At 44.8% G+C, this 12,477-nt stretch overlaps 1 protein-coding gene across 1 annotated transcript in view; it reads right to left on the bottom strand.

Annotated features, from left to right (window-relative positions):
• bark (C-type lectin domain-containing protein bark beetle) overlaps positions 1 to 12,106 on the bottom strand; it is a 74,657-nt gene extending 62,551 nt beyond the window's left edge. Inside the window, exon 1 of the mRNA XM_080270622.1 lies at positions 11,867 to 12,106. Within this exon, the coding sequence (XP_080126748.1) occupies positions 11,867 to 12,106 (240 nt within the window). The remainder of the gene's footprint in view (positions 1 to 11,866) is intronic.
• Positions 12,107 to 12,477: the final 371 nt, after the last annotated feature.

The following is a 12,477-nucleotide window of genomic DNA, read 5'->3' as shown; positions in this document are numbered from 1 at the left end:
AGGGAGGGAGGGAAGGAGAGGTCAGGGGAGGGAGGGAGGGAAGGAGAGGTCAGGGGAGGGATGGAAGGAAGAGGAGGTCAGGGGAGGGAGGGAGGGAAGGAGAGGTGAAGGGAGGGAGGGAGGGAAAGAGAGGTGAAGGGAGGGAGGGAGGGAGGGAGGGAAGAAGAGCTCAGAGGAGGGAGGGAAGAAGAGGTCAGGGGAGGGAGGGAGGGAAGGAGAGGTCAGGGGAGGGATGGAAGGACGAGGAGGTCAAGGGAGGGAGGGAGGGAAGGAGAGGTCAGGGGAGGGAGGGAGGGAAAGAAGATGTAACTGTTAAGCAAGAAGGTGAGCGAGTTTGAATCCAGAATCTCTCTCTCTTTCTCTCTCTCTCTCTCTCTCTCTCTCTCACCCAACTAATTCTACCAGCTACACATCAATACAACAAATTTACCAATGAAAGCTAAAGGAGGTTATGTAGTCACCCCTGTTTGTCTTTTGAGTTTGATTTTTTTCTCCACACGAATTCTCAAAAAGTTGGCGATGAATTTCAATTAAATTTTGTGGATATGTGGGTCATGGGCCAAGGAATACGTGGTTAAATTTTGGTGGTGATCTGGGTTCGAGTCCCGGTTCAGCATGTGTTTTTTTTTTACTTAGTTTTTTTCCCATATCTCAAAAAGTTATGGATGGATTTGAACTAAATTTTGTGGATATGTGGGTCATGGGCCAAGGAAGACGTGGTTAAATTTTGGTGGTGATCTGGGTTCGAGTCCCGGTTCAGCATGTGTTTTTTTTTTAAATTACTTATTTTTTTCCCATATCTCAAAAAGTTATGGATGGATTTGAACTACATTTTGTGGATATGTGGGCCATGGGCCAAGGAAGAGGTGGTTAAATTTTGGTGGTGATCTGGGTTCGAGTCCCGGTTCAGTTCTTTTTTATTTATTTATTTATTGTCTGCAAGAAGAGGTAGATTTTTCCCCAGTAAGAACAGGTAGATTTTTTCCCCAGTAAGAGGTAGATTTTCCCCCAGTAAGAGGTAGATTTTTTTCCCAGTAAGAGGTAGATTTTCCCCAGTAAGAGGTAGATTTTCCCCAGTAAGAGGTAGATTTCCCCCAGTAAGAGGTAGATTTTTTTCCCAGTAAGAGGTAGATTTTCCCCAGTAAGAGGTAGATTTTTCCCAGTAACAGGTAGATTTTTCCCAGTAAGAGGTAGATATTCCCCCAGTAAGAAGAGGTAGATGGTAGATTATCAGCCTCCCCCCCCCTCTGACCTAATGATATAGATCCCTTCCCTAGCACTTCTTCGTGACGAGCACTAAAGACAATGATACAGATCCCTTCCCTAGCACTTCTTCGTGACGAGCACTAAAGACAATGATACAGATCCCTTCCCTAGCACTTCTTCGTGACGAGCACTAAAGACAATGATACAGATCCCTTCCCTAGCACTTCTTCGTGACAAGCACCATATTCAGGGGTAGGTCTATGGTTTTAACTCGTATTCAAGATGGAGAGATGGTAATTTTAGCCAAATTTAAGAGAGGAGGATAATTGTAGTAAGTCTCTCTCTCTCTCTCCTCTACCTTCAGGCTGCAAGAGTGGGGATAATAATTGCAGTACGCCAGGTGGCCCATACTAAGCAACTCCTATAAGAGTGAGAGTAACAACTATAATAAGACAAGGATAGTAAAGAATTAAGTAGAGAGGCAGCTGATCTCTCTCTCTCTATTTCTCTCTCTAATCTACCTTCAGTTTGCAACAGTGAGACTAGAATAAGACAAGGATAGCCAAGAACTGAGTACAGAGACGGCATATTCTCTCTCTCTCTCTCTCTCTCTCTCTCTCTCATCTACCTTCAGGCTGCTACACCTGCCGCCTCGGGAACAAAGCCCAGGAGGCAGGGAGAGGCAGGGAGAGGCAGAGGGAGGAGGCAGGCAGCAGCAGGAGAAGCATGGTTGTCATATCCAAAGTCATAATTACCGCTAAAGTTTGCTCTGAAAACTCGCTATGTTGCTATATATAAATACCTTAAAAAAAAACAAAAAACTATCAATATCTCTAAAATATCGCTAAAACCTTGCCGAAAGTTATAATATATGACTAATTTTGTTTACTTCTTTTAGCTGTACATTAAAAAAAAAAAAATAATTGCTAAGAAGAAGCGATAAATCCCCTAAGTGTAGCGGGAAAAGCGTTAAATTGGCAACCCTGATTATGAGGAAGATCACCCCGGGCGCGACCACCATCACACACACACACATGGCTGCCACATCCACCCACTTCGCCGTAAAATATGGTGTTTTTTCCGCTTGGGTGACTTTCATGGCGTGGTGTTTGTATTTAGGGATGCTGTACACACAAACACTTCCCTGTCAATAACCCCAAGTTGCAAATATGTCCCCAAATAAAACAAAAAATTGAGAAATAGTTGGAATGTTGCAAGAGGCGTCTCGTGAGGACAGTGGGCGGGGTGAAAAGATGCGCGCGCAGCTTCCTAAAGTGACCACCCCAAACGCACACCCCCTAAAATCAAAAATACATCCCCCTCCTTACATTTTTTTCCCTCCCGTCTCACTCACAACCTCTCCAAACACTCCAGGGATGATACTTGTCGTGGTAATTTGAATCCCGTGAAAGAGATGAGCCACAGGAAGTAACGGGAATGTCAACAAACTGTGATGACTAGACACTGTGGCCTAGAGGAAAAGATGGACATTTGAAGATACCTTTGTCATTAGTTTATCTACTTATCTGTCTACCTATCTATCTATTGCCTGTCACATGCTATCTATCTACTTATCTATCTACCTATCTATCTACTGCCTGTCACGAGCCTAGTTATTTATCTCTATTGCTTGTCACGGGCCTATCTATCTATCTGTCTATTTCTACGGCCTGTCACAAGCCTATCTCTCTATCTGCCTATCTATCTATGTACTTTCAGACGCACTGAATCGGGAAGCCACAGACAAATCGTCTCCATGCTGCCTTGTCCTTTGCCATTTCGTTGCCCTTCCTCTAATCCACACCCTCTTCCGCTTTTCTCCTAGTCTTTTAGCAGTTTTTTTTTTTTTATGTGTCCGACTCTGGGCAAAGGCTTCAGGGCCTATATCTCGGGAGCAGTAGCCTATCCCAAGGCCCAGTAGTCCTCCTACACCTCCACATGTCACCACTTCGGCGCTAACACCCACCGTCCACACTGAATACATTCGAGAGCTGTCTCATACAGGACTGGTGTATTGGTATTAGCGGGGGTATTTTTATGACATGTCGGCGGGTCATCTGGTAGATCAGGAAAGTCTGCTTTTATGAAATTCAAATCCTTAAACTGTTCCCTGCCCCAGCCGAGATTCGAACCTGGGTGCATCAGGACTGCAGGCCGCCTCTCTACCGATGCAGCCACCGCCTTCCCCCTAATGGCAGAATCTACATCACTTCCCCCCGCACTTCTTCGTGACTAGCAGCATATTCTAATGTTATATATCCTGTACCTAATGGCAGAATCTACATCACTTCCCCCAGCACTTCCTCGTGACTAGCAGCATCTTCTAGTGTTAAATATCCTGTACCTAATGGCAGAATCTACATCACTTCCTCCAGCACTTCTTCGTGACTAGCAGCATATTCTACTGTTATATATCCTGTACCTAATGGCAGAATCTACATCACATCCCCCAGCACTTCTTCGTGACTAGCAGCATATTCTAATGTTAATCTGCCACACACCAGCATTCAAGATGGAGAGTTGGCACTTTTGCACCACGTTAAAGTGCAGAGAGTACCACAAACACAAACAAACACACGCACACACGCACAAACACACAAAACACACACACACACTCAAAACACACACACGCACAAAACACACACACACACACACACACACACACACACACACACAAAACACACACACACACACACACACACGTACACACTCAAAAACACACACACACAACACACACACACACAACACACACACACACACACACACACACACACAAAATCTCTCTCTCTCTTTCTCTCTCTCTCACACACACACACACACATCCACTTCCCTTTGCATCGATCAGTTGAGAGGGGAGACTGTAATATTCACTGAGCTCTAATTATACCCAAGGGGAGCATTTTTCTGGCACGGGGTATAGATTAGGCAGTTTGTTCCCTGAAGCCCAGCGGTCCCAAGTCACACACCTTCACATATTACCACTTGGGCACTAATACCGAACCGTCTATACTGAATATATGCCTGGGCTCCCCGTTTCTGGACCCTATTCACTTTATTCGTAACAGGAATAAGGTAGATGATGATGATGATGATGATGATGATGATGAGAGAGAGAGAGAGAGAGAGAGAGAGAGAGAGAGAGAGAGAGAGAGAGAGTGGTATTTATCTTGCACGAGCCACGAAATAACTCATAATAACAGGAAATAATCTGCCCCCATCCTCCCTGCTTTTACATCTCAACGCTTCACTACCGCCCTGGATAGATAAATAGACAGACAGATAGATGGACAGACAGACAGACAGATAGATAGATAGACGACATGTGAGTAGGAATTCATACAAGAGAGTTTACATTGATCTGAGAGCGTGTTGGAGAGGGAGGCCTTCACGTGGTGGCATTGATATAGATAGATAGTTAGATAGATAGACAGACAGACAGATAGATAGATAGATGACGTGAGTAGGAATCCATATAACAGTTGACATTGATCAGTGTGTGTTTTGGAGAGGGAGGCCTTCACGTGGTGGCATTGATATAGTTAGACAGAGGCAGATAGACAGACAGATAGATAGATAGATAGATGACGTGAGTGGGAATCCATATAAGAGAGTTTACATTGATCAGAGAGCGTGTTGGAAAGGGAGGCCTTCACGTGGTGGCACTGATATAGATAGACAGACAGACAGATAGATAGACAGACAGACAAATAGATAGACAGATGACATGTGAGTAAAAATCCTTATAAGACAGTTCGTATTTATCACGGCATGTATTGGAGAGGGAGCCTTCACGTGGTGACACTGATATAACGTCGGATCCACCAAAGCCCATATAGTAAGTTGGCGCTTGAGTTGGGACTTTAGTTTGCACTTGAGCTGGGACTTAAGTTGGCGCTTGAGTTGGGCCTTAAGTTGGCGCTTGAGTTGGGCCTTAAGTTGGCGCTTGAGTTGTACCTTACGTTGGCACTTGATTTGGGACTTCAGTTTGCACTTGAGTTGGGACTCCAGTTGGCGCTTGAGTAGGGACTGAGGTTGGCGCTTGTGCTGGGCCTTAAGTTGGCGCTTGAGTAGGGACTGAGGTTGGCGCTTGAGTTGGGACTTAAGTTGGCGCTTGAGTTGTAACTTACGTTGGCACTTGAGTTGGGACTTAAGTTGGCGCTTGAGTAGGGACTGAGGTTGGCGCTTGAGTTGGGACTTAAGTTGGCGCTTGAGTAGGGACTGAGGTTGGCGCTTAAGACTTGAGTTGGTACTTGTGTTAGGACTTAAGCTGGTACTTGTATCTGGACCCAAGTGGTACCTGTGTTGGGACTTGCATTGGCACTTAAGGGGCTAAATTGAGATGAGCACCGCGGCAAAGCGTCCGCATCACCCTTGCCTCACAGGAAGATATTTACTTCATATTCACAGGAAGATATTATTTACTTCATTTCCTTCACGTGGTATTTGGAAACCCGACGAAGGATTTTGAAAATGTGAGGAAAATGGCGGTTGGTTCTGTTTACGATTTTTGAACGTGGTTGCCATGACGACGGGTTTGTTTACTGCTGCCTGACTGTCAATACGGAATGGAGACTGACGAGAAGAGCATCACTGGCTGGACTCTGATGATGATGCTCTCTCTCTCTCTTTCTCTCACCTCCATTTCCTCCTACTCTTCCTTCCACTACCTTTCTCCTCCCTCCCCCCTCTCTCTTCCCCTCTCCATTCCTCTACTTCTCTTCTCTTCCTCCTTCTGCCTCTCTTCCTCTCCATTTCTACTTCTCTTCCCTTCCTCCTCCTCCTTTCTTCTACTCCCTTTCTTCCTCCTACTTCACCCACTCCCTCTTCCTCCCTCCTCCTCCTCCTCCCACTCCCTCTTCCTCCCTCCTCCTCCTTCTCCCAATCCCTCTTCCTCTCACAACCCTCCTCCTCCTTCTCCTCCTCCCACTCCCCCTTCCTCTCACATCCCTTCTACTTCTCCCACTCCCTCTTCCTCTCACATCCCTCCTCCTCCTCCTCCTCCTCCCAGTCCCTCTTCCTCTCACATCCCTCCTCCTCCTACTCCCCCTTCCTCTCACGTCCCTTCTACTTCTCCCAATCCCTCTTCCTCTCACATCCCTCCTCCTCCTCCTCCTCCTCCTCCTCCACAGCGGGGAGATGAGAGTCTGCCTGACCTTCTCCAAAATGTCACTCTCTTCTGGTCATCTTCATTTATTCAGAAAGCAGACTTAAACCTTCGTTTTCCTCTCATCACACCAAGACAAAGACGCCTACAGAATCATCACCATCATCACTATCATCATCCCCCAAATCATCATCATCATCACTATCACTATCATCCCCACAAGCATCCTCATTATCACCACTCCCAGCATCATCATCATCATCATCACAGTCATCATCATTGTAACCATCAACAGTATCATTGTCAGACAGTGTATATAGAGGTGTGTGTGTGTGTGTGTGTGTGTGTGTGTGTGTGAGAGAGAGAGAGAGAGAGAGAGAGAGAGAGAGAGAGAGAGAGAGAGAGAGAGCAGTTTCAGTAAACAAGAATCGAATTTACTCCCAACCAACCCAACGCAATAATTATAAAAATAAATAAATACCAGTAAATATATAAATACAATACCGAGTAACCATCCTCACATCAAATGAACTACCAGTAAAATACGGTACAAATTTAGATAGATAGATAGATAGATAGACAGACACATAGGTAGGTTGAGTCAGATATATACAGTATAGGTAAATAGACAGACGGATAGATAGATAGACAGAAAGCCATATAGATAGACAGATAGATATAAATTTAACAAAGCCTCCCTCAGACTTCCCAAATATCCCAGGGTAAAATAAGGGATGGGATCCAAGATGGCGGCCCTGTCCCATCTCTCTCCCATTCTACCATCGACCTTTCTGGCTACTGATTAATTTATTCTCTCTCTCTCTCTCTCTCTCTCTCTGTCACGGTTCCTCTCTGTCTGTCTGTCTGTCTGTCTGTCTCTTTACTCGATCTTGTTTAGGAGTGTGTGTGTGTGCCTCTTCTCTCTCTCTCTCTCCACACACACACACAGAGAGAGAGAGAGAGAGAGAGAGAGAGAGAGAGAGAGAGAGAGAGAGAGAGAGAGAGAGAGAGAGAGAGAGAGAGAGAGAGAGGTGCGTATATTCATTGTCATACCTGGATGTGTGAATGATGAGTTTGCAATTACAATTAGTGAAGGAACTGGTGTTTTTGTTGCTCATGTGTTTTGTTATTGTTTGTGTGATTGATGTGGGAAGGTGATGGTGGTGGTGGTGGTAGTGGTGGTGATTGATGATGATGATAGGTGACTGGTAATGATGATGGGTTTTATATTCATTCCAGATAGATAGACGGATGGATAGATAGACAAATACGTTTTAATCTAGATCTGTTTGTTACTGACTCAATGATGACTGTCTGTTTTATATGTATTGAAGTTCATGTGTATGATCTTAGGTGTGTGTGTGTGTGTGTGTGTGTGTGTGTGTGTGTGTGTGTGTGTGTGTGTGTGTGTGTGTGGATGCCAGCGAGAAAGAACCCAGCCTGCTAAACTTGTCCATGCTATAGAAATTTCAAAAGTAAAACAGACGACCAAAATCAAGTTCCATTCATTTCGAGATAGTGGTGATGGTGACAGTAGTAGTAGTAGTAATAGTAGTAGTAGTAGTAATAGTGGTGGTGGTGGTAGTATTAGTACTAGTGGTGGTGGTGGTTGTGATGGTAGTAGTAGATCTGCAGCAGTGGTAGTGGTAGTGGTGGTTGTTATGGTGGTGGTAGCAGTAGTAGTGGCGGTAGTAGTAGTACTAGTAGTAGTAGTCATCAAACCACGGTCTTTTAAGCCTTGTTTTAGTAGGGTTGTCTGGCGGGGCGTGTATCATGTTCCCGGGTCACAGAGCGTGGCCAAATCAGGGTTACGTTGTGGCTTCAGAAACCAAACACTGCACGTAGTTATTAATGGCACGTAGTTATTAATGGCACGTAGTTAAGAGCACGTAGTTATTAATGGCACGTAGTTATTAATGACACGCAGTTCAGAGCACGTAGTTATTAATGGCACGTAGTTAAGAGCACGTAGTTATTAATGGCACGTAGTTCAGAGCACGTAGTTATTAATGGCACGTAGTTCAGAGCACGTAGTTATTAATGGCACGTAGTTCAGAGCACGTAGTTATTAATGGCACGTAGTTAAGAGCACGTAGTTATTAATGGCACGTAGTTCAGAGCACGTAGTTATTAATGGCACGTAGTTAAGAGCACGTATTTATTAATGGCACGTAGTTCAGAGCACGTAGTTATTAATGGCACGTAGTTAAGAGCACGTAGTTATTAATGGCACGTAGTTAAGAGCACGTAGTTATGAAGATTACCCAGATATACAAACATCTCCCTTCTCCATCCCTATCCCCTGAAGGACGGATGGTAGCCTGTAGTCCACCGAGTTCGTGTTTTAGATGATCCTGGAGCCACATCACTAACAGACTACTCTTTATGTTGTGTAGGGAAGAAGGAACCAAAGGCCACAAGTCCGCAAGATCGTTCCCTCCATGAAAAAATATAAAGATAAGAGCCAAATTCAAGATCCGTTCGAGATGCCTGGACACACTGCGTTTGAAAGACTGGAGGTCATAGGCAGAAGGAAATACAGAGGAAGACAGTAGGGAATACAGACAGAGGAAGACAGCAGGAAATACAAACTGAGGAAGACAGTAGGAAATACAAATAGAGGAAGACAGTGGGAAATACAGAGGGAGAAAACGTGGTCCAGATTTCCGTCCTTTTGCAGCTTATTTCACGAAGCTCAGTGGCTGAGAAAAGGGTGTTACGGTTCTACATCCTTTCTTTAGCACTTCTTCGTGACTATCTTCCAACTCCACTTAAGCTAATTGTTACAAAGCAGCATTCAAGATGGAGAGATGGCAATTTTAGGCCAGGTTAGGGTCAGAAAGAGTACCCGTTATACGGTATATATATAGGTCTAATTCTTTGCTTACGTCACCGGTTGCGTCACTGTTTGCGTCATTGCTTACGTCACGGTTTACCTCTTCTTGCTGTGAGAATTTTTGTAAAACTTGTGCAATGGAGGGTGTGAAAATTGTGAAAGCAGTAGAGGTCCCCCAAGGTTTTTTGTGCAAGGTTGGTTGGGTGGATATTTGGTAGGCAGACTGTGGTGGTGACTGGTTGTTGTGGTGTCTGTTGTTGTTGTGGTGGTGGTGGTGGTATTTGTGGTTGTTGTTGTTGTGGTGGTGGTGGTGGTATTTGTGGCTGTTGTTGTTGTGGTGGTGGTGGTGGTATTTGCGGTTGTTGTTGTGGTGGTGGTGGTATTTGTGGTTGTTGTTGTGGTGGTGGTGGTATTTGTGGCTGTTGTTGTGGTGGTGGTGGTGGTATTTGTGGCTGTTATTGTTGTGGTGGTGGTGGTATTTGTGGCTGTTGTTGTTGTGGTGGTGGTGGTATTTGTGGCTGTTGTTGTGGTGGTGGTGGTGGTATTTGTGGCTGTTGTTGTTGTGGTGGTGGTGGTGGTATTTGTGGCTGTTGTTGTTGTGGTGGTGGTGGTATTTGTGGCTGTTGTTGTGGTGGTGGTGGTGGTATTTGTGGCTGTTGTTGTTGTGGTGGTGGTGGTGGTATTTGTGGTTGTTGTTGTGGTGGTGGTGGTGGTATTTGTGGCTGTTGTTGTGGTGGTGGTGGTATTTGTGGCTGTTGTTGTGGTGGTGGTGGTTGTTCCTGTGGCATTGGTTATTGTTAGCGAGAGAGAGAGAGAGAGAGAGAGAGAGAGAGAGAGAGAGAGAGAGAGAGAGAGAGAGAGAGAGAAACCTACTGCACATCTGCATCAAGCAAGAAGACACACAGTACACAGGCGGGTTGAAATGCAGGCGACTCACTGAGATGGCCTTGGGTGCTGGCTATTCTCCTTCCCTCCATCCCTCTAGGCATTCTCTCTCTCTCTCTCTCTCTCTCTCTCCGGTATATCACGCATTATACAAGCCTGTCACTTCTCTATAACATCAGCAGAGTGTGTGATAGGGAAAGCATTATAATTTTATCAGCTATGCATAAAATGAGGGAGAGAGAGAGAGAGAGAGAGAGAGAGAGAGAGAGAGAGAGAGAGAGAGAGAGAGAGAGAGAGAGAGAGAAATCAAGTACGAATCTGTATAGTACCAGGGAGTGACAGACTGAATTATCCTTCTTCCATGCTAACCAAGTATGAATCAGAAAGCAGGAGTAGTAGTAGTGGTACCGCAGTAGTAGTATTGGCAGCCCAAGTATGAATAAAAAAGTAGTATATAGTGGTAGTAGTAGTAATAGTAGTAGTAGCAGCCCAAGTATAAGGAAGTAGTAGTAGTGGCAATAGTAGTAGCAGCCCAAGTATGAATAAGAATGGAGTAGTAGCAGTAGCAGTAGTAGTATTAGTAGCAGAAGTAGTAGTAGTAGTGAACACGTATCGCTCTGGCACCATACGATTTATCACGTTTAAGGGCCTCTGATTGCCTGACCAGTTCAGTAAACAAATAAAAATCATTTATCAGTAGCAGGAACAAAGGATGGGTTTAAATACAAGGACGTAAAGTACCGGGGAACGTTGGAAGTAGCATCGCCATTTCCGTTACGGTGGTGTAAGTGTGGGTTACGACAGGTGGACTCCTATTATACTTACCTAACATCACCACATCCATATCCATCCCTTTTTAATCACAAACTCACTATTACCACAACCCTCACACGCACCCAGATATTCAAAAACCTTACTATAATCACCAGAAAATTATTAGAACAGCCAAATAACTCTCCATAATCAAAAAAATAACGGACAGTTTTTTTTAACTAACACAACTCGCGCTTACTTCCGTGCAACAATGGCGTAACTTCCTCCTTGGTCATACTTTTAAATTTCGGCCTTAAAATCTTGCCTTAAAATACCCTTAACTGTTACTATATTACTTTTAAAAATGGAAGAATATATTTAAGGGTTATTTAGGAGATATATGAGATGGGGAGGAGAGGAGTGATGGTGACTGGTTTTTGTGTGGGGAGATGGGCAGGTGTATCGAAAGTTTAAATGCCCTCACGAGAGAGAGAGAGAGAGAGAGAGAGAGAGAGAGAGAGAAAGATGGGCACGAGAATTAATGAGAAAGGGGATGGACGAGAGAGAGAGAGAGAGAGAGAGAGAGAGAGAGAGAGAGAGAAGATGGGCACGAGAATTAATGAGAAAGGGGATGGACGAGAGAGAGAGAGAGAGAGAGAGAGAGAGAGAGAGAGAGAGAGAGAAATGGTGGGTTGGGTATAGTATGTCTGAAAACATACGGAATTTTTACTCTAATATCGCCTGAGAAAAAGAAAAAAAATATCGATTGGGATTTTTGTCAGCGCAATTTGTTTCATTCGTTAAAAATTATTCTCAAAGTGGTAAAACAGACCACGTAGAAATGATGGAGGGGATCGGGTGTCGAAAGTTACACTGAAAAATGGTAAATATTTTAGTTTCCGCCCCACAGCTATGAATATAACGCTGTAGTTGTTATTGCTCACTTGTAGCGGAAGGAAAGACTGCTAAAACTGATGAAGAACTTCGTATAATGCTTCGAAATAAGGGGATTATGGGAAGAAACTTAAATTCTTATTGAATATGGAGTGTTACGCGTTGCACCTTCCCTCCTGCTTGCTTACCTCAGCCTGTAGGACGCCCCTGACGGTCATGCCTACTCCAGGGTCGAACTTGACCGTCACCCCTGGATTAATGGTCAGCCTGGCCCCTGGGTGGATCACGATATCTTCCGTAACCACGTAAGGTGAATTGGCTTTATCGTAAACCACATTATCTTTTATACTGCCCCCCAGACCCCTCACAGCGGCACACAGCAGCGTCACAGCAGTCCACCACAGCACTAACACCCGCGTCAAAGACATTTTGGTTCAGTTTCACAACCGCATTGACTTTCCGAGCGGAGCGGCGCACAGCATCATCCCTCCCCTCCGGCGTCTCACCTACTACTGAGGGACAGGTAAGTCCAGCGTTGCCAACTTGCCAGCTCGCGGGTGGATACCAAAGCCCCCCAATCCCGCCAGAAAAGTCGCCGAAAACGCGCCCAGTATCCAAGGAAATTTCAAAACCCAGCTTCCTTTCTTTATTATCCTTGTTTTTTCATAGCATATATTCTCACTCTAACTTGGCCTAAAACTGGCCTTTGTCTCTCCATACCGAATGCTGAGATGCAACAATAGATTAAACTTTAACTTAGGGTAGAATGCTAGTCGCGAAGCCATAATATTGCCATTTT

The sequence above is a fragment of the Coenobita brevimanus genome, chromosome 41 (assembly GCF_032717465.1).
Source record: "Coenobita brevimanus isolate Jiangsu-jjx chromosome 41, ASM3271746v2, whole genome shotgun sequence".
Taxonomy (NCBI): Eukaryota; Metazoa; Arthropoda; class Malacostraca; order Decapoda; family Coenobitidae; genus Coenobita; species Coenobita brevimanus.
The sequence above is the reverse complement of the archived record's forward strand: the minus strand, read 5'-3'. Positions and strand labels throughout refer to the sequence as shown.